The 26,389-nt window shown below is 49.4% G+C and overlaps 2 protein-coding genes across 56 annotated transcripts in view; one reads left to right on the forward strand and one right to left on the reverse strand.

The window, feature by feature from the left end:
- Positions 1 to 21,082, forward strand: part of RARB (retinoic acid receptor beta) — a 787,370-nt gene extending 766,288 nt beyond the window's left edge. For 17 of the 22 annotated variants that reach the window (XM_084987265.1, XM_084987271.1, XM_084987264.1 and 14 more), the window contains 5 exons: positions 977 to 1,137; positions 8,580 to 8,756; positions 16,220 to 16,424; positions 17,224 to 17,382; positions 19,616 to 21,082. In XM_084987265.1, the coding sequence (XP_084843391.1) occupies positions 977 to 1,137; positions 8,580 to 8,756; positions 16,220 to 16,424; positions 17,224 to 17,382; positions 19,616 to 19,812 (899 nt within the window). In that variant the 3' untranslated portion in view covers positions 19,813 to 21,082. Of the gene's footprint in view, positions 1 to 976; positions 1,138 to 8,579; positions 8,757 to 16,219; positions 16,479 to 17,223; positions 17,383 to 19,615 lie in introns of all 22 variants that reach the window. The other 5 variants (XM_084987257.1, XM_084987258.1, XM_084987259.1 and 2 more) reach the window with 1 other exon arrangement.
- Positions 21,083 to 21,133: 51 nt separating this feature from the next.
- Positions 21,134 to 26,389, reverse strand: part of TOP2B (DNA topoisomerase II beta) — a 91,321-nt gene continuing 86,065 nt past the window's right edge. For 26 of the 34 annotated variants that reach the window (XR_014822288.1, XR_014822287.1, XR_014822286.1 and 23 more), the window contains 3 exon segments: positions 24,322 to 24,441; positions 22,570 to 22,664; positions 21,134 to 21,626 (listed from right to left, as the gene is read on the reverse strand). Coding sequence is in view for 28 of the 34 variants with exons in the window: in XM_084986607.1 (XP_084842733.1) it covers positions 21,459 to 21,626; positions 22,570 to 22,664; positions 24,322 to 24,441 (383 nt within the window). In the remaining 6 variants the exon portion in view is untranslated. 34 annotated transcript variants of the gene reach the window in all.

Genomic DNA, 26,389 nt, shown 5'->3' on the forward strand with positions numbered 1-26,389 from the left:
GGGCTAGTTTTACCTGTTCCCCTCCCCTTGAGTTCTGGTTTCCTTCCTCAAGAGACTTTCATCAGAGCCAGAGCTCTGAGTGGCCTCAGATCTGAGTCATCTAAGAGGCTGTGCTCTGGGGGAGCCATGGCTGCCCCCCACCAAGGCCAAGACCATGTGTGGGAGGCTCAGGGCCACACAAGGTGTGGAGGCCAGGGCTGCTGGAGGACAAGGGCTGAATGAATGGATGGCTTTCCAGGCCGAGGATTCAAGATGCATGGATTATTATTTTAAAAATCTTACAAACTAGACTATATGACTAATATGGAGAGTTTAGAAAGCAAAAAAACACAGAGACGAAACCCATAATTCTATTACCTTGAAGATGAATTTCTTCAAAATTACCAGTTAATTCAGAAAACTAAAGGAGTTCCCGTCCTGGCTCAGAGGTAATGAACCCAACTAGGATCCATGAGCTTGCAGTTTCAATCCCTGGCCTCGCTCAGTGGGTTAAGGATCCGGCATTGCAGTGAGCTGTGGTGTAGGTCACAGATGTAGCTCTGATCTGGTGTTGCTGTGGTGTAGGCCTGCAGCTGTATCTCCAATTGGATCCCTAGCCTGGGAACCTCCCTATACCCAGGGTGTGGCCAAAAAAGAAAAAGAAAACCAAAACGCAGAACAAGGAACCACAAGGCCCAGCTAGGAACCACGGGCCCTGTTCAGGGGCTTGCCTAGTAGGCAAAAGGGGTTTCCTTGGAGCACCTCCCGGGCCATCCCCTCTGGAATTGGGGAAACGCACCTGGAAAAATTCTCTCCTTAAGGAACCCGTCCACATAAAAAGCTCCCTCCAAACAGGCTCTTGGCCCTTGGGGTGCGCCATGCTTCTCCTAGGAACTGGCTGGCGGTTGCAGAGCAGAAAGACAAGCCTTCTGGCCACCAGCCCTCTCTTTCCTCTTCCTGCCACGAGTGACCCCAGTGTGTCTGCTCTCATTTGCAGCCGTCAGGAATGACAGGAACAAGAAAAAGAAGGAGCCTTCGAAGCAGGAATGCACAGAGAGCTACGAAATGACAGCCGAGCTGGACGACCTCACAGAGAAGATCCGAAAAGCTCACCAGGAAACCTTCCCCTCTCTCTGCCAGCTGGGCAAGTACACCACGGTGAGAGCACCGCGCCCCGCCCACCTGCAGCCCCGCCCACCTGCAGCCCCGCCCACCTGCAGCCCCGCCCACCTGCAGCCCCGCCCACCTGCAGCCCCGCCCACCTGCAGCCCCGCCCACGCCGGGGGGTGGGGGCGCGCAGGCGCATACAAGACACACGTGCGCATGCACGCGCTCTCGCCCCGCCCAGGGCTTGGTTAGATGATGGTAGTGGAGAGGTCAGGCCACCACCTTTGCACCGAGGTTTCAGACAGCACTGAGTAAGGTGAGCGTTTCTTCCCACTCAGTCGCTCTGGAAGCAAGGCTCTGGCACTCGTCACAAGCCCAGCCACGTGTGAGACGCTGGGACCCGGGTAGTGGGCACGAGTAAAGCCAGGGAGGAGTCCAGGGGTCGTGGAGGTCAGGGCTCAGCCGTTCACAGTCTCCCCTCCAGCTGGAAGAGCCCACTCAAGTGACTGGGGCCTCCCCCGCCTGGGGGTCTGGCTCCAGAGAAGGTGTTGGGGGTGGGGCAAGGGGTGGGCTCTGACCTTCCCCAGCAGAGAAGGGAGTCAGGGGAGGCCCCCCTGTGCTCCCCTGGGAGTGGTCTCCTCGCTATGACTAGACATCAAAGAGAAGGCGGAGGGAGAGAGGTGGGATCAGAAGGCAAAAAGCTGGGTTGGCTGGTCTGGATGCGCCCTTGGAAATGAAGGTTCTTTAATTTTTTAAAGTGCTTTTTGCACGTGTTAGGTTCACTGATGTATATTCCTGGTATAGTATTAGGGGCTTAATAAATATCTGTCAGTTAAATGAGTGTAACTAGAATGTTGTTCTGACTTCTTAAGTGGCTCATGTTGCTTGCCTAACATGCTGATAAACCTACTTTTTGAAAAATCCAAATACTGCTGCATTTGCTGGTTTCCCATCCAAGTACTAACCAGGCCGGACCCTGCTTTGCATTTGCTGGTTCAATGACTGGTGTGCTAGAAAAAGAATAGTATGAAATATCATGAAGATAAAAAGATGAAATGACATGCCAGAAAAGAAAAACAAAAACCAGCAATGGGATATGGAAGCTGTACAGTGGGTGGCACCAGCTTTTAAAGAGCTGGCACTGGACTTAGATGGCAGCACTCCTGGCTGACCTGGCAGCAGAGGAAGAACCTGGAGCAGTGCCTCCCAAACTCCAGTGTGCTTACAAAGCACCTGGCAGTTGTTAAAGTGCAGGTTCTGATTCAGCAGGTGTAGGCAGGGCGTTTCTCACAAGCTCCAGGTGCTGCTTGCTGGTCTGCAGACCTCCTGAGTAGCAAAGGCCATGAGCCATATCAAGTGGCAAGACCCAAGGCCCTGGTGTCAGGGAGAAGGCAGAGCTGGCGTGCTTCACCAGCCAGTCTGTGAAGCTGCTGTTCTGACCTGCTGTTGACTCAGTGGATGAGTTCCCCTTGAGCTCAGGGACACCCTCCAGCCCAGAGCAGACACAAGGCTGGGCAGCATAAGGAGCCTTGATGTCACTTCTTAAAGGAAGGCAGGGGACCAGGAGGTGGGAGTGTGATGGCGTTGATCAAGAGCAGCTGTGCTGGAATCAGGTGAATGTGGCTTAGGTCCTGCTCAGCCACCGGTCAGCCTTGGAACTGTGTGTATACGGCTTACCTTCTGTCAGCCTCATTTTTGTGTTTTAGTTTGTAAGTAATGGAGAAAAATGGACAGTTTGTGATCAGGAGTCTCTGTTATTACTCCATGAGTCCAGCCAGTACTCCCTGAGCACTTACTGCGTACCTGGGACCATGCTAAGCACTCTTGCCACCTGAATTCTTTAACTCCCTATAACACCCCCCTATCACGGAGGAATAAATGACTTGCCCCCTATTCCAGAGACAAGGAGTGGACCTGGACTCTGAAGCAGCTCTTTTAACCCCACATGGTATACTGTATGTCAGGAGGTGGGTGAGAAGGCCACTGGGCATCTAGTTGGGGGGGGGGCACGTTGTCCAGGAATAAATCGAGCTTTTCACTCCAGAAGACAGAGTAAAAGAGAGCAGTCACCACAGGGAGGCTTCTTGGAAATGGAAACTTGAGCCAGATCTCTTGTGGGGCTGGTGGCTACTGCACTGGGGGTGAGTGGTCTTAGTGTGGCCTCATGTATCCCCCAGACTCTGACTCACCCGATAACCAAGTAAAGTGGCGCCCACTCTAGTCTGGAGGAGAGCAGGGCAAACACAAGTATATATAGCATTTGCCCTCCTGGAACAAATGCCCTGGTGTAGCCTGGGACCAAAACGCCTCTTTGGAACCATCCTTCCTCTGCTGGTCAGCACAGCCAGGGACTAGTCGGCCTCTCTGGGCCCTTCCCACCTTTCCTCTCCAGAACCTCCCTCTAGAATCTGGGAGCCTCTCCTTTTGTTTTTTGTTGTTGTTGTTGTTTTATTACTCAATGAATTTATCACATTTATAGTTTTGTAGTGATCATCACAATCCAATTTTATAGGATTTCCAACCCACTGGGAGCCTCTCCTTTTGGATTGCTGTTGAGCCAGAGGTCTGACTCCAGCTGCTTCCAGGCCTGCCCTGCCTCTGTCAAGGCCCTGCTTGCATCCCACGTCCCTGTGGCTCACACCGCAGGCCTGTGACCCTGCCTCCAAGCTTCCTGTGACGATGCGGGGGGGGGACACTTACCATCCTGGGAGCAGCTCCCACTCCTCTCCCAGTGCTTCCCAAGAGCTCTTCCCAAATAAGCTTGTGCTTGAATCCTAGGCCTAGGGTCTGCTCCCAGCACCTCCCTACCCAGAGCCACGTGCCCCTTCCCTGCTCCCTAGGTCCCCAGCAAAGACCTGTCACCCTAAGCACTTTGCAGGGACTTTCTGCACCTCTTTTGATCCAGCAGGGAAAGTGGACAATTGCTAACTGCAGGCAGCCTGGCCCTCTTGCAGAAGCCGCTGCTCATGCGTGGGAACCTGGCTACTGGGATGCAGCCTCCCTCTGCTTTTCTGTCTATTTCTCCTCTCTGTGCACAGATCTAGCTGTTTTTATTGTAAGCAACTTCCAGTCCTTTCTGGAAGTAGGTTTATAAATAACAGGCATGATACATTCTTTGCAAGCTCTTGGTTGGGGCAAGCAGTTTCTATAAGGAGCTTCTCAGACAGGCAGCTACTTCCAGTGCAAGGGACCTTCCGGCTGCCTTCAGCAGACTGGCATCTCTGGCACATGCCTCTGGAATAAGTGGGTGGAGAGGAATTAAAAAGGCAGCCAGCCATCTGCCCACCTACAGATCCTTGAAAGAGGAGTTCCGGTTTCTTCCCTAATTGTGGTGGATTTGGGACACTGGTCAGGCCCCAGGAGACAGCAGGAGAGGGTGGGGCAGCAGCCTGGGCATGGCGCTCACCCGTGTGCTCAGAGCTGGGCTCCTTGGGAGGCTTTTAACCAGGGACCTTTCTCAACATCAAGAGGGGAGGAGAGATTCCTTGTGGGGAGCAGGGCTCTGAGGATGTTTACTCTGGTTCCTAAGTGACTGAGGCGTTTGGGCTTAAGGCCTCCTAGACTCAGGTTCAGGTCACGCTTGTGCTGCTTGGGAGTTCTCTGACCTTAGCCCGTCATCTGTGTGCTGGGGTCGGAGCTGTTTAACTCCATCACGGGGCTGCTGGGAAGATGAAATGAGGAGAATGGACCTAAGCGCCTTGTACCACTTTTGGCACAGAGTGGACAGGTCTCTTGCTCTTGACCTTGTGTGAATGCCTTGTCCTTCTATAGCGCCACATGCCCAGTCCTGGCAGAGTGAGTGTGGGTGGGACAGCGAGGGGGTTTCCAGGAGGCATGGCCCCAGCCTGGGCTGTCTGCTCGACTTCCCGCCGTGGGCGGCTGCTGGTCCCCTTGCAGCTCCACAGGACACAAGCTACCCTCCCAGGGGCTCAGGAGGTGGAGCAGTAGAGACATAAGGAGCCCTTAATCCTCTCAGAAGAGTGACCACCCACAGGATCGTGAAGCCACCCCACATCTTGCATTTGGAACACTAGTCACTGTCTATCCTGCAGCTGGTGCCCTGAGGCCACACCCTGCTCTCCACCAGGGCCCCTGAGTTCTGAGACCACCAGGCTGCCCAGAGGGGCTCCTCCAGGTTCCTATCCTGACCCAGACATCTTAGGGGAGTCTGGTAGCCCCCCTAACATAGCATCTTAGACAAGAGGGTCCAGGAGCACCCCCTGGAACAGCACCTTAGACAAGGGGGTCTGGAAACACCCCTGGAACAGCATCTTAGATGAGAGGGTCCAGAAGCAGCCCTGAAACAGCATCTTAGACCAGGGGGTCTGGGAATAGCCCCAGAACAGCACCTTAGATGAGGGGGTCTGGGAGCACCCCTGACACCTTACTTTCTGAGAAGTCCTGCAGCATCACCCATGTTCCTAGCCAGATGTCCAGGAAACACTTGGAGGCTCTCACCTCCTGCCTGTCCCTCTCTCTTGCCCGGAGTGGCGGGGTGGTTGCCAGACTCCGTCTTCCCAGCTTGTCAGAAGCATCTGGGTCTGAGGACCATGCCGCATGTGTGTTGGGGCCTCTGTGCTTCGTCCCCCATGGGCGGACATGCCCCATTGGGTCCATTCACCTATGTTTGGACCACAGAGAGATGCTGGCCTGTGGATCACATCCTCCTCGTGGCAGTGCTGGGCCTCTTTCAGCATCTTAGGTTTCCAGCAGGAAGATGGGCTTCAGGAGAATGAAAGGTCAGGCTGGGAAGGAGGCTGTGTGGTGCCCCAAGAAGGTGGGCCTGGTGCACAGCACGAGCTGGCCTCAGCCTCCACCTTTACAGGTGGGGCGGTGAGACACTGTGCCTGGCTCCAGGTAAGCCCCATAGAAGTGGCTGTGCCCTAAGAACACGCCCAATGGAGAGGCGGGACGTGGACCGTGGGAACGTTGTATGAAGGGAACTTGATAGGGCTGAAGGGCAGAGAATCTGGGCCTGGGTGAAGACACAACCCCAGTGGGTGCCCCAGCCACCCCAGCGAACCTTCAGTCTCTGTTCCTGTCAAATTCTGCGTTTCCTCCTTAGCTAAGGAGGGGACTGCAGCCCTGGTTAAGCACTGAGGTGCTGGGAGCCGCCGCAGAGGGGCTTGAAGACGTGACTCCTTCTCCACTTATGGGCCCTGTTCTGAAAGTCATACTGTCAGAAAAGCATCAGTGGCAGGAGGAAGGGAGCCACTGGCCTGACCAAGATGGTCATTTAGTTGGATTTCAGAGTGGATGTGGGCTTAGCTGCTGCTCAGGATGATGGGGGGTGGCTGTGGGGGACCCTGCGTTCAGTGTGGGAGGTTGGGGCTGCCTCTGTTGGCTCTGCTGCTCAGAGCTGCGGGGGGAGGGCCCTGCCCACCCCCAGCCTCTCCTCTCGCTCCCTCCCTGGTCTCAGAACCACCCCCCCACCCCCAGCGCTGCCCATAAGCACTTCTGTTACCAAGCCAAGCAGGCCAGGCTCTCCAGTCACTGCTCTGGAAGGTAATATATAAGCCGTCTTAAACCTCGTGCCTGTGAATCCAGCAATCGGAGTAATAAAACACCAGGTTGTTTTGTGTTTTATTAACTACCCCTTGCCTTCTGTTTGCATAATGGTAAGTTAGATTTACATGGCCGTAGACGGCCAGGCATTATTTGTGATGGAAGGACAGCAGGCCCAGGGCAGGAGGCAGTAGCCCCCTCCCAGGCTGGTGAAGGGAGGGCTCCCTCCTTCCATGTTGAACCAGACAAATTGACGATTATGTTTAGTTCCAGGCCCAGTGGCCGCACACCTTGGCCTGGAGCTCTCCAGGTGCGTGGCGTCCCCAAGTGCACTGCGTCCCCAGATTACAGTGACATAATCTGCAGGATGCTTGCCTGCTTCCCGCAAGGAACGCTGTGGAAGGCAGCCAGTCACCACCTTTCTTAGAGCTTCTGCGGCATCCCTTATGTAAGCTTTCCAGCCTTCCCCACCAATCTTAACAAAAAAAAGCCCACTTTATGGATTCTGTGGAGTGATTTCCACTGAAATGAGTAAGCAGCACTGTGGGTTTAGGGTGCGTGATGTCATGTGTGTCCAGTGCCAGCAAGGTTGTGGCCCAGGGCAGCCCCAGCCTCACGTGGTAGTTGTCCTGAGACATTTGACATAGCATGTACTTGTAGGAGCTTCATTCGCTCGCTGCTTCATCTCAACATATGTATGTATTTTTTTTTGTCTTTTACTCTTTTTAGGGCTGCACCCATGGCATATGGAAGTTCCCAGGCTAGGGGTCCAGTCAGAGCTGTAGCCACTGGCCTACACCACAGTCGCAGCAACACCGGATCTGAGCTGTGTCTCTGACCTACACCACAGCTCAGGGCTACACCAGATCCTTAACGCCCTGGGCAAGTCCAGGGATCGAACCTGTGTCCTCATGGATGATAGTCAGGTTTGCTGACTGTTGAGCCATGACAGGAACTCTGCAACAAATATTTTTGAGCCCCTCCTGTGTGCCAGGCACTGTTCTGAACTACAGCAGAGCTGTAAATGAGACAACAGAGAAAGGGAGGGCCAGAAACGCACAGCAGGTGTGGGCGCAGGTGGCAGGAACTGCGGTTGTCAGAGAAGTTTGGGGTGGTAGGGGACACTCACGTTTGTCCAGACTGGAAGGAATGAAGGGTGAGTCTGGGGGCAAAGCAGGCCAGGTGGAGGGGCAGCCTGTGCAAAGGCCAGGAGGCAGGGCCACACCTGTTCATCCCAGGCTAGGGTGGTGGTGCCTTGGAGCTGGGGTAGATGGGGTCAGAGCAGGATGGCCTTACAGGCCATACAGAGGACTTGGCCTTTTAATCTGAGTGAGATGAACCTAGACTTGTGTTTTCAAAGGATCCCTTTATTCCTTTGGTGAAAGAACAGAGTGTGCGGAGACCAGGGAGGAATGAGAGAGACCAGGGCAGGGGCTGTTACATGATCCAGGCAGGAGGTGATGGCGGTCATGGCGGGGGGGGGGCTCTTCTCTAATTTGGGGGGAGAATGTGAAACTCTCAGGCCTAAAGCATCTCAAGCCATACCCGAACATGAGTGAGAGTTCTTCCTGCTGCAGGTAATAGAAGCCAAACTCAAATGTACTTAGACTAAAAAGTAAAATGCTGGTGTGGACCTGGCATGGTTGATCCAGCATCTCTGTATCCTCAGGAAGGGCCTGTCTTCCCCTGGTTCATCTCATCTTTTCTCTGAAATGGGTAGCACCATCAACCCATCAAGGTTATGCAAGGCTGACTCCTCCTTCCATCATTCCTTCATTTATTAGCTGGAGGACTGCATGAGGAGAGCTTCCCCACAGGCATTTCTTGATGATCCAGTGGTACAGGGATAAGGTTTGGAGATGGCCGGAAGCTAAAAAACTCCGCCCCACCCGCTGGAGGCTCCCTGGTGATGTTAGGAACCATGCCAAGTGCCCTACTTCTGCCGGGCTTCCCACCGCTCCCCCAACACTGTCTTCTCTCCCTCGTAGAATTCCAGTGCTGACCATCGAGTCCGACTGGACCTGGGCCTCTGGGACAAATTCAGTGAGCTGGCCACCAAGTGCATTATTAAGATCGTGGAGTTTGCTAAACGTCTGCCAGGCTTCACCGGCTTGACCATCGCAGACCAAATCACCCTGCTGAAGGCCGCCTGCCTGGACATCCTGGTATGTGCCCTCTGGCCACTTGAGGCGGGTGGGACTGAGAGGAGAAAATGGGGGGAGGCTGGCCCTCAGGGCTGCATCAGAATGTAGGGGAAGTAAAATAAGCTTTTGAGGTGCTTTGAAAGCCTAGATTGTTCTTTTTGTTACAAGTTTCATGCCTGTGGGTATAAACAGTTGTGCAAAGCAGATACAGTTACTGTAATGAGACACACACCCCACAGTCCCTCCCAAGAGGACTCTGGGTGGGGCGGGGGGGGGCAGTTGTGCAGGAAGCTTGAAGGTGTGTGTGTCCTTCCACTGGGAGTTGGATCTTAGGAGTAGCGGTAGCGGTTACTCTGTAACCAGCAGGTGCCAGGGATCTTAGAAGTGTACATGGTATCTTTTCTTGTCATGAAATCAGAGGCTAGGGGATGAACCTAGGAATATCCTGGAGAAAATGAAGCACCTGAGTAGCATCAGCTGACTGGCCCAAACCTTGTAGAGGTTGTACACTTCAGCTCACTTGAGCCTCCCAGGACCAAGTGAGCAGGGGGCGGGGTGGGGGGGATAAATGCAGCCCCCTTTACAGGAGGAGCTGGTGGCCAGGTGAGCCACCCAGTCACATGAGTGCTGGAGCCAAAACCCAGATGCAGGTGGTTCGCTGAAGGCATGAGAGGCGGTGCAGGCAGGGGGCAGTAGAAAGACATTGGGGGGGGGGCGTCTGAAGCATGGACCTGGGGACAGAGCCACCGGGCCACCTGAGATTAGGGGCCACCTAGGCCCTAATCACGATGATGAGCTTCGGGAGTCATGAAGGACGCGGTGCGGGTTTTTAAAGCTTTTCTCATAAAGGCTTAACCTGAGATACTTAGACTGTCGTCTGAGCCCCCATACAGCCCACATCACCACCACTGCATGTGAGGTGGCACCAGATGTGGCTCCTGACCCCACACCGCATGGCCACTGAGGACTGGGAGCCTCTGACACCCTGTCTTTGGCTTCTCTTGTTCCCTGGTCCTCCTTTTGTCTGGTTGCCTGTGGTGTCAGTTTGCAGTCTTCTCACCACCTTTTGGGAGAGGGAGGAGGATGCTTTGAGGTCCTCAGGGGTCTTGTTTCCACAGCAGCAGGTGCTCAGGGCTCAGGGCCCCCCAAGTCTCCAGCCCTACTTTGCACAAGCCTCCTTTAAGCCCTCTGCCAGTGGTGGCGTCAGGTAGGATGGATCCAGTTCTACAATCTCTCCCAACCTCAGTTTACCTATGTGTACGCCGGGAGGGCACATCAACAGGGGGAGCTCCTCAGCAGGCTCACGCGCAGGCCTGGGTGGAGCAGCGGTAACAGCTGATTGGGACCAGCCTGGCCTGTCGGGTGACTGTGGGCTCTGGGCTGGGAGACTTTCCACGCTCCCTGCTGGCCCGTTCAGGGTGCAGCGTGGGGTTGGGGTGCAGGTGGCTGAGGGCAGGGCAGGGAGCCCTAGCAGAGTCAGGGCAAGGCCTCCAGTCAGATGAGACAGGGCAGGAGGAAACTTACTTGGCCCCCAGACAAGAGCTCATGTCCAAACATTCGTAGTAAAGGCAATTTAGACACAAGGTGCTGGAAAATGTACAGCTTGAAAGAGCGTCTTGCAGGTGAGAACGTCGACTGGCTGAGCATTTAGAGGAATCTCCTTATCCAAGCCTTTAGAGTGTGGGTAGAGGGGCCAGGGAGACCGAAAGGATGGACAGACAGTCAGCCCCTGGGAAGGAAGGTCAGGACTGTCCCAGGGCTGCCGGCCCTGACTGACTACCCCCCCTCCACGGCCACCAACACCCTATGCCGTGTCTCTGGTAGGATGGAGTCGGGGGGTGCTGGGGGTGCTGGCTGACAATCCCCAGGGCACACCCCCCATGCACCCTCAGTCCAGCAGCTCCTTGCTCCCAGCCATGCTGCAGGGACACCCTGCATGACCCCAGCACAATTTGTGGCTCAGGGCCCCACCATGGAGGGCAGTTCCCACATGAACCCGACCCCCTAGAGACTTGGTGGAGACAGGACCCAGGCTCAAGGAGAGTCAGCTCTGCCCTAGGAGCCCTAACTGCCTGTGCCATCTTGGGTCCCAGGTCCCTGTGAGAAAGGCCTCCACCTCTGGCCTCTGGGTACAGAGTGGTTACCACAAGGCAGACAGTGCAGTGGCAAGGAGTAGGGGCCGTGACCAGACCCCTGGGCTCAAACCTAGCCCTGTGCCTTGTAGGCAGCACGACCTTTCCGGTGAAATGGGCTACCGTGGATGCTCCACAGTGAGGCTGCTGGAGGAACTGATGGGTTAATGCATGTGGAGTGCCTGGCTCAGTACCTGGCGTTTATCAAGGCTTCCCCTTTCCTCAGTGGCCCTCCCCTCCCCCGCCTCCCCACCCCATCATCAGCCCCAAATTCAGAGCATCTCTGTGACCTGTTCGCGTATGTGTGAACGTGTCTACACAGACGTCCACACACGCTGTTGGGAGCTGCGCTGCCAGGACGTTGCCCACACAACCACCTGAAGTCCACGAGCTGTGGCTGTACAGGAAATGCTCCCTTTCAAAGACCTGGAATTTAATAATGTAAAATATCTCCTTAATGAGTCTTTATGTTGATTGTGCATTGAAACAGGATTTCAGGTCGATTCCGTTAACTGAAATATATACTTAAGTTTCATTCCACCTGTTCCTCCTAATGTTTTAAACAGTTGCTCCTGAGCCCTGGCCTCAGAGGCTGCACAGGGAGGAGGCCCATGCGCCCAGCTCAGCGTTTCCTTCCCAGGGCGCAGGCTGGTGGCAGGTGCCACCGGGAAAACACTTGTCGAGAGCTCATAGCGGCAGGCACAGTGCGCTGCCGGGGACGGCCGGGCAGACGAAGGTCTGTGTGTGCTTATTGTTGCCGCTGCCACATTCTCACAAGCACCAGCGGATATGTGGTTCAAATCATACGGGGACCTGTCCCCAGACCGCCCCGTACAGTTACTACAGAGACAGCGGTGAGGGAGCACTTTGAGCTTCCTCCTCTGCCAAAAAGCTTCAGAATCCCTGGATTTCGTAAGCCGCCTTGAGCGGATTACGAGGTGGGCGAGGTTCTGATGAGGGAATCCGGTTCATTAGTAAGTGGTTGAATATTCATTAGTCACCTGCTCTGTGGACCACACTGCCCTAGATGCCAAGGCCAGGAGCAAGACAGACAGAGTCTCCTGGAAGCACATCTTCTTGTGGGGGGGACGGGCGAGATCAGAAAGCTGGGAAGCAGCAACGTTCTGAGGAGAGTCCAGAGGAGTGACAGGTGGGATGTGGACACCACACGGCAGGGACAGAGATGCTCCCTGAGCCGGTATGGGGTCTCCCAGCCACCGTGTGCAGTGCATAGGAGCTGGACTGGACTGTGTGGGTCCGTTCACCCGAAGGTCAAGAACCAGGCGGAACTGATCTGTAGGCTCCGAGATGAAAGTAATGGAGGCTTCTGGGGACCAGGGCAGTTGGTGCCTCAGTCTGGTGGTCCTCACGGGAAGCGCTTGGAGGAATGCACCCAGCTGCGTGGACACCGGGGTGTGCACACAGCCCACGGCAAGTATGTTGTGTTAGTTGGCTTTTGCTGCCCCCAGACATAGCAGCTTTAAACACTAAGTGTCCATCATGCCACCCCTGCTGGTCAGGAACTTACTGAACCAGGGGTGGGCGCTGCAGGGTAGTGGGGGTCCTGCCTCAGGGGCACTTGTGAGGTTGCCGTCCAGGCAGCACGGAGCTGCCTCTTCTGCGTGCCTGACCGGGGCTGGACGGGCCTCTCCAGGACGGCTCATCACACTTGCCCGGTGGGCTGGTGCTTCTGGTGACTGAAAGACTGGGCTCCTAGCGGCGTGGACCTTCCAGGGGGCCACCTTCCTGTGACAAGATGAAGCTCCTGGGTTTGGGTCTGGTGTCCCCAGAACTGGCAAGAAAGAGGCCTCTATGCCTCTTGTGGCCTCGATGCACCCTGACCAGGAACAGAGATTTGGGGGGGGGGGGCATGTTGTAAAACCACCTCATATGTTACACCTCAATTTTTCAGCAATTTTATTTCATGTTTTTTTTTTAAAAATGGGGGAAGTGATATCAAGTAATCAAGCTCACTTTTTAGGAAGTGAGCTTTCTGAGGAGGCGATGCTGAGCTGAGCCCTGAATAGAAGGTCAGCCACACGAAGGTCAGTGGACAAGTGTGAAAGGCCGAGGGAACAGCACATGCAAAGACTTTGCCGTGAAGCTCAAAGAGGAGGCCATGGGGAGACATTAATGGGCAGGGATGGAGGAGCCACAGAAAGAAGCTTGAGTCCATGGGTCTAGAGAGGATTGGAAACCACTGAGAGTCATCAGGGAGCCTGGATCATCTCAGATGACCGTGTTGGCAGCAGCTCTAGCTACAGAGGCCAGGGCGGCTTGGGTGGGGTGGCCTCGGGGACAAGAACAGTAGACGAGGGCCACTCTGCCCTGAATCCCACTCCTTGGCCCCAGCAGGCAGTGGACGAAACTCAGTGTCCTTGAGGGGGACAGGCCCCTCCTGCCCTGAGGGTGGCCCGCTCAGCCCGTCAGCAGCCTGTGCTGTCTGCCAGCCCCGCCTTGGGCTATTTTTACCCATCTCGTGGGACCTGCGTGCTCCTCTTTCCAGATAAAGTACCCTCTTTTCAAACAGAGGGCCTTTTATCCTGGAGAAGCACTTGCTGGCTGTTGCTGGCATCTGACTTTCATGTGACAAGATGAAACTCCTGGGTTCGAGTCCAGGGGCGGCCCCATCAGAACGTGGGGAGGACATGGCCATACAGGCGGGGACCCTTCCTCCCTCCGGCCTGCACATGGTTTGGTTTTGAACTTTCTGGAGAGAGAAGCAATAGGACAGAGTGTCAGTGCCTCATCAGAGTCCAAATATTTCCCGACTTTGGAGTAGTTTGGGAGAGAGTTGTGTGCTGCCCCGGGACAGGGATCTCTGAGTGAGCTGAGGACCCCCCCACACACACACCTTGCTCCTCCCCTTCCTCCTCCTGCCTCAGCACCCCTGCTTGTGGAGCTGAGCCCTCTGTGCTGTCGGAGTACTGTACTGTCAGCAGAAACGTGTTTGGTGCCTGTTTGATGGAAAGGGAACCGTGTCTGGAGACTCTGAGCACAGCTACGAGAGACTCCCCCCCGCCCCAGCCGAGGGTCAGGCCTCCTGCGTGTGCTGGTACTGATGGAGCCCTGGGATTTGGGGTCCTGTCTACCTGGAAACACCAAGATGCCACAATCCCCCCACTCCAGGGCTTTGGGGGAAACAGAGCTACCCCCGGTGACTCCTGGCTCCTCTGATGCTCTGACACTGGGGGGCTGCAGACCACAGCAGCCACTGAGCCAGCCAGTCATGAGCTGATGGGATGCCAAGCCCAGCGAGGCCCCCTGGGGAAGGGGCCCTGTGCCGTCCTGACACTTCCTCACCTGCGCGAGCAGCTGCTGCTGCGGGTCACATGATAGGCACAGGCAGAAGTCTGAGGACAGGTCCTGATTCAAACCCTGCCCCTCTTGTGTCACGGGAAGTCTATAGAATGTTCTGCTTCCAGGCCACTGTCCATGTGCGCCTATGGTCGCCTCGAATAGCCGTGTGGGCTGGGAGCTGCAAGAGGCACCCGCCTCAGATTCAGGGCCAGTGTCCAGCCGATGCACATTCAGAGGTCACCTCACTGGAGAGAGGAGTTGATACAAGTTTTTCAGGAGCCCTGGTGACTAGGTTTGGTAGTGACCTGAAAAGCAAAGAGGCCACCGTGGAGCAGAGGTAAAGAGCACAGGCTCTGGGGGCCGACAGCCTGAAGTGGATGATGCCACCTAGGACGTAGGTGACCTAGGACAAACTGTTGGCATTTGTTTCCCGTCTGTAGAGTGGGGATAACTAGAGTGTCCAACTTGTGGGTTGACAGGAAACTTAAGTCATATATTGAAACACTTAGCATGGCATCTGGCACGTAGTCCATGATCAGTCAGAAATGAGCTGCTGTCACGTGCTGGGGGTGAGATGTGCCGACACCCTCCCTCCGTTCAGATGCCTTCCAACCAGGAAGATGTGGGAGTCAGGCTTTTTTATCAACAAGGTCCCTTGCTCTGGCTCCACCAGGTACTTGGTGCTTCCACTGTAGTGCTGCCTGTAGGAGGAGAGCTGGCCATTAGCTCTGTCTCCTGGAGGTTCCCAGAACACCAGGGCAGTGACACCCACGCAGCAGCCCTGCCCCTGCTTACTGTGGCCGAGGGGCTGTGAGGCTCTGGCACCACACTGCCCATCAGACAGGGGCGGGGTGGGGGTCTTCCCCACAGAAGCATCCTTGTCCCAAACCCCAGCGCTTCCCTGACAAGATGCAGGAGTTGAAAGAAGTTTTTTCAGGAGCCCTGGTGGGCTTGGGGGTGGGGCGGGGCGTACCCCAGGAGCTCCCTCCCACAGGGGCGTCTGGCTTTCTCGGAGGGCCTGCCCCCCTGCGCTTGGACTCCTCCAGGCTGACTCTAGGTGGGACTTGGCGGGACCATGCCTGGTCACACTGAGTATCTGGAGGAAGTCCTCCGCTCCCTCTGCCCACCGGCTTATTCACTTTTGTCCAGGCAGGATGAACTAACTCCCCAAGCAGCTTGAGGCCTTGTCAGAAGGAAGAGTCAGGTGTGGGGTCTGGAGGTGCAGAACTGAGGTTCTGAGCAGATGAGTGCCTGGGGGGTGCGTGGAGCCCCTCAGGGGCAGTGTTTGCTGCCAATGGGTACAGACCAAGGGCATGTCTGCTGGGGTAGAGGACTGTGGCGGAGGACCCAGCCGCTTTTCTCAAGAAACCCCACCCAGACCTCCAGCTTTAGCCCAAATGCCGCCTCTTGTCCACAGATCTTCCCTGGCTTTCTGCCAGCTTTCTGAGCCCCTCATCCTCCAAGAGCCAGCACCGTGCTGTCCTCCCTGGTCCACGGAGCTGTGTGATCAGAGGCCTCACAAAGGGGAGCCTGGCTGGGGTGCGCTGGAGCCGGCTTTGGCCTGGGGGATGCTGAGCCCTCAGCCCCTCAGCTGTAAAGTGAGAATCAAACACACCTACTTGTTCGGGAGGACCATGCTTAACAGTATACACTTTGGCATTTAGTAAGTGCTAAGTATTGGCCTTTTCTTTGGTAGACTTTAAGCTCTTTAAAAAAAAAAAAAAAGTCTTTTTCCTCTTTTCATCTCCAGCACCTGGCACAGTGCCTGGGACATAAGTAGGTACTCAGTAAATGTTTATTTGAATCAAATGAATTACTTTTAGCATAAACAGATATTTCTCAAATTTTCTTGTGTCTTATTTATTATCCCCTAAACAGCTTTAGCCTGTGTTTTGACTCTTGTGGTCTTTTGAAGGAAGAGCTGGAGGAGACACGTCCAAAAGGGAAGCAGAGCAGCTCACCCGGAAGTCTTCACGTGGTTTCCCACCCCACCTGATGGGTGCTGTCGGGTCAGGCTCGCTTTGATGACCCATCTTGGTTGTTTTCTTCCAGATCCTTAGAATCTGCACCAGGTATACCCCGGAGCAGGACACCATGACGTTCTCAGATGGCCTGACCCTGAACCGAACCCAGATGCACAATGCCGGGTTCGGCCCCCTGACCGACCTTGTGTTCACCTTCGCCAGCCAGCTCCTGCCCTTGGAGATGGATGACACAGAGACGGGCCTTCTCAGCGCCATCTGCTTGATCTGTGGAGGTACCAAGCACCCAGAAAACCCTCGTGAGAGTCCATGGAGAACAACTTACACTTGTAATTTTTGGGAAGTTCTTCACCTCCATTTTGGAGTTATTTTGCATGGAAAAAGACGTGAAAAAAGCCAGGCATGCATCTGTAGAGTTTTGCTGCATTTTAGAGTCTTTCTGCTCTGAAATATCAAAATGCTGTTTCTCCGGTTGCCCCAGGTGCTTTTTTAAAGGCAGGATCAGATTATTGTAAAATAAATTGCCAAGGGGCACAGTAAGGAAGCGCCAAGGAACTTGCATGTGCTGTTTGCTAATTTAGGGGCTGGGGCGCAAGTCATTGTGTGGGGGGGGGCCTACCAACCTTTGGCGGACTCAGATGGAAGTCAGCTGCCCCTTTTGTGGTGACCCCCCCTGGCTCACAGGAGGCTGAATCATAGGTGGTTAAGGAGTAACTGGCTTAATTGGGGGATGATTTGCCTTGCTTGTTTAACCATCCTGCTCAGGGTTTCCTTTAATTCAGTTCAGTAGCGACACCTTCTGGTCACGAGAAGAAATTCTCTGCCAGGGACAAAAGCCGCCAGCCAACAAAATGTGATTTTGACCCACAAAGGCAGTTATTTTCAAGTATCACTGCTTAAAGCAGCTGCACATACCTTTGAACTTGTTTATGGGATTGACTCTTCAAATTAATAAAGTAATGATGTAGTGGAAACAAGAAAAGGGAAAATGGGTAGAAACTCTGTAGCCTGCAAAGTGTCTAGTGCTTTCTGTCCTGATTACTAACTGTTAAATACTTGATTCCTGGAATCTAGACCGCCAGGACCTTGAAGAACCAACAAAAGTAGATAAACTACAAGAACCACTGCTGGAAGCACTGAAAATTTATATCAGAAGGAGACGACCCAGCAAGCCTCACATGTTTCCAAAGATCTTAATGAAAATTACAGATCTCCGCAGCATCAGTGCTAAAGGTATGCCCTTAAGAGTCTGCATGTGCTCGCCCACCAAGTGGACCTGCGGTCCTGACCACGTCCCCCGCCTTTTGAAACCCTGTGTTCTAGTTCAGTATGTTTGATATTAGCTGTCTTTTTGTTATTATTGTGGAATTCATTTCTCACTGAAATCAAAGGGAATTAAATAGTACTACCCTTGGGGAAAAAAGAAAACTTCAAATCCTACCCTAAAGATAGATTGAAATTAATAGATTACCAATAAATTATTAATAGATCATCATTAATATATTATGAGAGTTTTAATATTCAGGTGACCAAGTGAGTGATTAGAAAAACTGTTTTCAAGAGAACATACTGTATGTGACACAGGCTTTTAAGTTTTCCAGTTTTATATATTCTTCCCAGCTTCCCATACATACTGCAGTGTGTGTAAACTTGATTCCAGTTTTTCCTGAACATCCAAACCTCAGGAAAAATGTGTAGCGCTTGGGGGTAACTGTCCTGGTTCCATTTCTCTCCGTCAGCCTAGATCTTGTGTGTCAGCAGACTTACTCCCACACACCTTAAAGTGGAGAAATCCTTGCTTTCCTGAGAGGTGTTAACTATTTTGCCTGGTAATCTCCAGTTTAAATGGAGCAATTACAGAAGTGCCTCCAGCCATGTGACAGTTGTGTCAGAGCTGGGTTTTCCCAATATAGAGAAAGCTCAGCAGCTGTCCCTTGCCCCAGATGTGCCGTTACTTGTCACTCCTTTTCCCCATTCAGTGCTCTGTCCCTGAAGACCTTGGTGAGCCAAAGAACAAACTCGATTTCAGAAAGTTGGAGTTCCCGTTGTGGCTCAGTGGAATCGAATCTGTTATCCATGAGGAAGCAGGTTTGATCCTTGGCCTTGTTCAGTGGGTTAAGGATCCAGCGTTGCTGTGGCTGTGGTGTAGGCCGACAGCTGCAGCTCTGATTTGACCCCTAGCCTGAGAACCTCCATATGCTATGGGTGTGGCCCTAAAGACAAAAAAAAAAAAAGGGCAAAAAACAGTGAACTTGTTTGACAAGGGGTGTCAATTCTTGGGCTCCTTCCAAGAGGTTTCTTGAACAAGACACTGAGTTCATCCATAGCATGGATTAAATGTAGAAGATACCAGTGCTTAATTTTGGCTTTGCTTTTAAAGCAGTGAGACTGTCTGATGTCATCTTGTCACTCCCTATATCGACATTGGTAATGAGTTTGCTCCGATCATGGAGACATTCTGTAGCCTGCACTGTCCAGTAAGGTAGCCAGTAGCCACATGTGCTCTCCAGCACTTGAAACGTGGCCAGTGCCATTGAGGCACCATTTAACAGATTTTTTTTTTTTTTTTTTTTTTTTTTTTTCCTTTTCCGGCCACACCTGTAGGATAAGGAATTCCCAGGTCAGTGATGGAATTCAAGCTGCAGCTGCAGCCTGCGCCGCAGCTGCAGAACCACCAGTCCTTAACCCACTGTGCTGGGCCAGGGATCCAACCCGAGCCTCTGTAGCAACAGGAGCAGCTGCCATCAGGTTCTTAACCTACTGCACCACAGTGGGAACTCCAAACAAATTTAAATTTTTTTTCTTCTTGTCTTTTAGGGCCGAACTGGCGGCATATGGAGGTTCCCAGGCTAGGGGTCTAATTGGAGCTGTAGCTGCCGGCCTTTACCACAGCCACAGCAACACTGGACCCGAGCCGCATCTGTGACCCACACCACAGCTCATGGCAATGCTGGATCCTTAACCCAATGAGCAAGGCCAGGGATTGAACCTGCAACCTCATGGTTCCCAGTCAGTTTTGCTTCCACTGCACAACAGGAACTCCTAAACGGATTTAAATTTAAATAGCCACCTGTAGCTAGTGGCTGCCCTATGGGGCAATGCGGTGCTACCTCAGGCTGGTAACATTTATTACTCATCCCTTTCTCTGTTCATGGGTAACTGCTGTCCTTCTAGTTGTCTTACCTTCAAGATACATACTCTTTGGTCTTTTAACAGGAACTTCTCTTTGTAAAAATTATGTTGAGTAAATATGTACAGATATTTACTAAAACTGATTGAGACATGGGATTATCCCATTTTGACATGTCATATACTATTTACTCTTCCACGGATAAAGTAGAAAAGTTGTCCTGTGGCCAAATTAAGGGAGCCTCTGGGGGCGCTGGTTAAAGTGGATGAAAGCTGCCCCTCCTGCTCACCTCCAGTCCTTATCACGACCACATTTCTGTTATCTCTTTTTTTAAAGGTGCAGAACGTGTAATTACCTTGAAAATGGAAATTCCTGGATCAATGCCACCTCTCATTCAGGAAATGCTGGAGAATTCTGAAGGACATGAACCCTTGACCCCAAGCTCAAGTGGGAACACAGCCGAGCACAGCCCCAGCATCTCACCCAGCTCAGTGGAGAACAGCGGTGTCAGTCAGTCACCACTGGTGCAGTAGGACACTCTCCAGCTACTTCAGACATTCCCCAGTACCTTCACTTCCAGAATTTAAAATGCAAGGAAAAACATTTTTACTGCTGCTTAGTTTTTGAACTGAAACTATATTAAATCTCAAGAAGGACCAAGAAGTTTTCATATGTATCAATATATACCCCTCAATGTCTAACTTACCTAGAAATACAAACTTTTTAAATTCTAAAAATCAGCCATTTCATGCATCCCGAAACTAGTTAAAAGCTTCTATTTTCCTCTTTGAACACTCAAGATTGCATGGCAAAGACCCAGTCAAAATGATTTACCCCTGGTTAAGTTTCTGAAGACTCTGTACATACACAAGTATGGCTCTGTTCTTTCTATACTATATGTTTGGTGCTTTCCTTTTGTCTTGCATACTCCAAATAACCAAGACACCAAGGTTATGAAACAGACTACTGTACGTGTCCAGTTAAGGTCCAAAAAGATAACTGTCTTGCTTTCAGAGAATAATCAAGACGTCAAGGTAAGGAAATGGGACTATTGTACAGTGTGACAAGATAAGGCTAAAGATATCCTAATTTAGTTAGTATAGAAGCTTGTCCTTGCTCTTTTTGATGCTCTCAAACTGCATCTTTTATTTCATGTTGCCCAGTAAAGGTATACAAATTCACTGCACTAGCAGAAGAGAATTCTGTATCAGTGTAACTGCCAGTTCAGTTCATCAAATGTCATTTGTTCAATTGTTAATGTCACTTTAAATTAAAAGTGGTTTATTACTTGTTTAATGACATAACTACACAGTTTTTTAAAAAAAGATACATTTTTACAGTAATGATAGCCTCCAAGGCAGAAACACTTTTCAGTGTTAATAAGTTTTTGTTTACCTGTTCACAAGCCATGAGGGAGGTTGTGGGATAACGCCAGGCAGGTCTACCACCTGCACCATGTAATGCTAGTATCCTTCCCGAGTCCTGCTTGATGCGAGGGTTTCCATTAACTCCCAAAGACACAGGCAGAGACTCTGTGGCCTCTGGCCTGGCTCAGTCACTAGGAAGCAGAGTGGAAGCTGGGTGGAATGGTTAGCAGATACCAGTGTCAGTTCCTTAGTTCTCATTTAAGCACTAGTGGAATTTTTTTTTTTTTTTTTTTTTGATATATTAGCAAGTCTGTGATGTACTTTCACTGGCTCTGTTTGTACATGGAGATTGTTTAACAATGCTTTCTATGTTCATATACTGTTTACCTTTTTCCATGGAGTCTCCTGGCAAAGAATAAAATATATTTATTTTAAAGGTGTACGGGAGCTTTTACCACACTTTCATCTTCAGTCAAGAGACAGAGAACACAGTTCCATTTTTAATGTTTAAATTTCATTTCAAAAAGCAGGTCTGTAATCTGCAGTCAGGACAGTTAAAATCTGTGCTAATGCACAACAGTCTATAACAATTCTACAAGCCAATCAGACAGTACATGACATTTCAATGAGTAAAAAAGAGCATAAAACTGTATGTGTAAGAACAAAATGTTAAAAGGCCTACCACAATAATAAAAAACCATCAATTACATCATCACATTAAAATAAGCCAGATGTACAAAAGTCTGAGACAGAAAAGACAAAAAGACAACACAAGTTATCTGCTGAAAAATGTTTCTGTGCTCTTTGGGCACTTAATTAAACATTGCAAAATCAACATCTTCTTCTTCATCAGACTCTGCAAAATATTTCACTTCTTTCCTAGCCCGACCGGTCCGTGGCAGAGAAGGTGGTTCAGCAGTGAAGTCTGATGGGAAGAGGTCCACATCTGAATCCTGATCAAAAGATGTTTTCTTCGGTTTCTAGACATTTTTTTTTTTTTAAAGAGATTTAAAACCCCAAAGTTAAAATAAGAACAAAAACAAAACTAGTGTTAAAAAGACTTCACTTTCATTTGGGAAATACTGCAAATAATGGTTCCTTTCAAACCCGAATATTATGCTAACTTGAGTGTGAGGCCAGCTACCCTAATCCTTTGTACGAAGGGAAAAGGAGGATTAAGTATAATTTGCTACCTCGGGCAGCTCAGATTATCACCATTATGTCTTTCTTTTTGAACTTACTACTACCCAGCAAATATGCACAATGCACAGGTTAGTAAAAATTCAAGTTGTCTTATTGGGAAGTACCTACAGCTCATGAGAGGAAAACAAGATTTATGGACAGGATGCAGTTCACACTGTAAGTTTATAAAAACACAGAGAAGAGTTAGCAGAGGGGAGCAGAGTCAGAGCAGACGAGTGGGTGGAAAAGGTCAATTGAGAGAGCACAACTCCAGTCCTCTATGTTTGCATTTTTAGGTTTTAATCGGAAGAGAAAGAAAAGGGGGCCATTTTGATGTTAGACCTGAAAGCGATAATGTACCTCTGGAGAAGGGTCAGACTAATTGGGAAAATCAGCCACAGTGAAATGAATTCAAGGTAGAAAAAAATCAAATTAGTTCTGGTCAGATAAATCCAGGTTAAAAAGAAATAGCCTTTATTGGGTCTGAAAATTAATACTTCAGACAGCATGTAACGTCTGCTCACTGGATGAAGTGGAAAACTCTTAAGTAGGCTAATTTATGCCATACTTTTATCCAAGAGATAGTTCTGATTATATAAATTTTATACCTGCGTAATTTTTTAACCATATACAAGCCCCCGTGGATAAGAGATGCTAGGATTAAGCCTGTTACAAGACATTATAGTAATAAGCAAACTAAGCCAGTCTTTTTTAGTGCACTGAAAAGATGCTCCTAATTACCTTGCTTGTTGTTTTGGATGTTCTCCTGCCGGGGTTATAATCGCCTTCATTTTCAGAGCCAGATGCTTTCCTTTTCTTTGCTCCTCGGCCTTTACCTAAAAATGATTAGAAAGGGTTTTTTTCTCCCAAGGTTAAGTGCAATATAAAAAGATAAATGCCAAAACATCGCACTTTACTTCTTTGGTCAATTGGTACTGCAATCCTGATCTCTTGCTATGACTGACATAGAAAAAATTTGGCAGCAGAGGTTCAGTTCTCGAGTTGACATGACTAAAGAGTATTTCACAAACATGCTTAAACTAGTTGGAAGGTCCCGGTGACAAATTTTAATGACTGACTACCTAATGCATAAAAGAAAACATTTGCAGTTTGCACATGTGGTTCTTAGGACTGAAAACAAAATCTCTTACAAGAGTATTTTTTAAATTGTATTTGATGAAAAAGACTAGGGTTTTTTTTTGTCATAGACCAGTACTTCTAAAAATATAATAATGACTAGAAAAGTAATACTTATTAATACAAATTATAAAGGTTCAAATGCTTATTTCTAAATGTTACATATTATATACACTAATAACCAAATGGATATCCCATTTTAAGTAGCACAATCTTAAACTAAATCCCCCCAGTATTCATCCTGAGACAACCTATCAAATCCATATTCCTTCTCAGACTAGAATAATTACATGCAGCCTTTTTTTTTTTTTTTTTTTTTTTTTTCATTTACCTAGCCTCTCTTTCTCATTGGAGGGGGAAAGGGAAGAGGTAATACATAAATGATGACCAAATGTTCTTCCATCCTACAATGATGCCAGTAGAAGAGAAAATGGCACTAAATTGCAATTCTAAATTTTTTAAAGTTTAAGAGCTATGACTCAAACTAGTTAGATTGTACTAAATACCTAGTTAAGATTGTACTAGTAAGAAAAGACTGCCTAAATGGTCTTGGGATATCATATTTGATCAAATGAATCAGTGAAATGGCACTCCTGAGTTTATAAAGGTTTCAAACCTCACCTACCCTAAGCAATGACCCCTCCCTAGTCATGATGTGTCTTTTCTGCCCCCTATTCTTCCTCGTTTCCATGTAAGTCAATACCTCCTTATCCCAACCACTATTTTAAGAAATGAACACACTGATGATAATACCAATGAAAGATTGACCAGTTACCCTTAAAGAAAAACATGGCTCAGACATTATTTTTAAGCATCTTTAAGGATTTCTAGATTTTGGAAGCAAAGAGAAGATAGCAGAGAGAAGAACTGGTGACTGGGGCTGGGGCCCTTGGGGGACCCCAAGTACAGCATTTCATTTCTCAGATGAGGAAAAAGCTCTGGTCTGAGTCCTCACTCCAGTCCATTCCAATGAGATCACTTTGACAAGGAGCCCTCACCTGCCTTTTTAATAACTTTTCATAAGTCCACTGTACAGGTCTTTGAACCATTCTTTGATATGCAAGTTGCTTACTTAACCTCTTTGAATCTCGATTTCTTGATGTGTAAAACAAAATGCCTGCACTCCCTTTGGACTCTAATTCAGCACTGATTCTTAGACACATTGCTTATTGAGAAGTAAAGCATTTAAAATAAAATACGTATCCAATCTCTCTAAATTCAGTGAGTAGAAGCGACTAAATATTTTCCACATGGAATATCCAAGAGGGTTATACAAAGATAATCCTCACCTTTTTTTTTTAATGTTTATTTTTTAATTTTATTTATTAATTTATTTTTATTATTGATAATCCTCACCTTTTGGTGCCGTCTTCTTTGGAATGCCAAATTCAGAATCCGAGTCAGAGTTGATGGTCTCTACTTTCTTCTGTTTGGGGGTTCTCTTGGGCTTAAGGGTTGTATCTAAAGATGGTTTTCCTATTAAGCAAATTTCCATTTCATTGGTCAGTGCAATATACTTACCAACAAACCAAGCTGAAGTGAGTCCTATAACGATAGAATTCTTATTGCTAATATGAAACTGAGGAGCCTTAAATAATGATATCTTTCTATTTGGTGCCAGTGTAAAGGCAAACATCTGCTCAGAGATGACAAAATGCTTTTTGTTTAATTATGCATGATTTGCCCATTGATAATTCAAATGATGTATTTTAAACAAAGGCCATTAAAATGAATTATGTAATATTTTTTAAAAGCATTAGTAAAGATATAGTCATGACAAAAAAAGTAACATATCTGACATAGTAATGATAACCCTTGTGTAAGCTGGGTTAGGTTCTAACTTTTAAAATGTTTTAAAAGGAAAAAAATTTTTTCTCAGACCCTCAGATCCAAAGAATGGAAACCAATTCACTTCCATTCAAAAGCTAAAATCAAAGACTTGGTACTTCCATGTGAAAAGAAATATGAAAATTCTAGATAAGTAGATAATAGATCCAAAGGCCTATTTTGGGAGTTCCTGTTACAGCGTGGCAGGTTGAGAACCCAACATAGTATCCATGAGGATGAAGGTTTGATCCCTGGCCTCAGGCAGTGGGTTAAGGATCCAGCTTTGCCACAAGTTGCAGCATAGGTCACAGATGTGGCTCTTATTTGGCATTGCTATGGCTGTGGCATAGGCCTGCAGCTGCACCTCCAATTCGACCTCTAGCCTGGAAACTTCCATATGCCACATGTGTGGCCATAAAAATAAAAAAAATAAAAAACAAAGGCCTACTTTGAAGAGCTCTATTTTTAAAACATCTTATTTATAGATAAATAGGATAAAAGACCAAAAACCTTTATTTTGATGATTTTTGTTTTTAAAGACCTTTTAATGTATGAAAACTGATAAAACAGTCTTTACTTATGTGACTAGTAAACCCTAACCCTAATTTGGGAAAAAAAAAAAAAAAAGTGTTGAATTAATCAGACTTTTCCATTTAAAAACTTCAACAACACACTAATTCTATGGAAAATGTATTCCCAGCCCCAATCTGAGGTGCTAGTGGTAAGGTCCCTCATGAGAACAGGAGGAGGAGCCCAGGGTCTTATGGCAGCAGCAGCAATAGATCTTGTTGATTTTCTCTCCTTAGTCCTCCTAACTAAATCTACCGCAAGGGCCACATGGCAGCTCCTCAAAGTGCAGGCCTGACACAACAGGATGTTCCAGGGACCACCTTTTTTCTTGGGACCGTTCCAGGATTGCAGTGTTAGGTGGCACTTGTAATGCTGCTGGGGAAATGTAGGTCAACTATCTGAGTACTATGGGCTGTCTTTTTGCTGAAATCTACTGGAGCTACAGTTTTTTTTTTTTTTTTTTTTTTTTTTTTGTCTTTTTGCCATTTCTTGGGCCGCTCCCGCGGCATATGGAGGTTTCCAGGCTAGGGGTTTAATCTGAGCTGCAGCCACCAGCCTACACCAGAGTCACAGCAACGCGGGGTCCGAGCCACGTCTGCAACCTACACCACAGCTCACGGCAACGCCAGATCCTTAACCCACTGAACAAGGGCAGGGATCCAACCCGCAACCTCATGGTTCCTAGTCGGATTCGTTAACCACTGCACCACGACGGGAACTCCCAGAATTTTAACATGTATAATAATTTATGTAAGTTGGAGCTAACATAAATGATCTCACAGAGGGACATGAAGCATCCTCTCCTTGAAATGACATTTTGTGGGAACTGTATTTTTGAGGCTAGGGGAAGGGATAAGGGCTTGCTGGTGCCCCTGAAGTCATACGTCACACAGGTGTCGCCCATTGAAATGACAAAAGGTTAGTTCAGCTCCTGGTAAAATAACCAAATAGGACAGGTGCCAGTTAGTGGTATGCTAAATTCTAACTCTTAGGTTAAACAGGAGTGAACACCTTGAGGAGGGAAACA

This window comes from Sus scrofa, chromosome 13 (assembly GCF_054392235.1).
Source record: "Sus scrofa isolate SSC_HxYL_T2T_F1_AM1 chromosome 13, Sscrofa_HxYL_maternal_Yorkshire_Landrace_v2.0, whole genome shotgun sequence".
NCBI classification, from domain to species: domain Eukaryota; kingdom Metazoa; phylum Chordata; class Mammalia; order Artiodactyla; family Suidae; genus Sus; species Sus scrofa.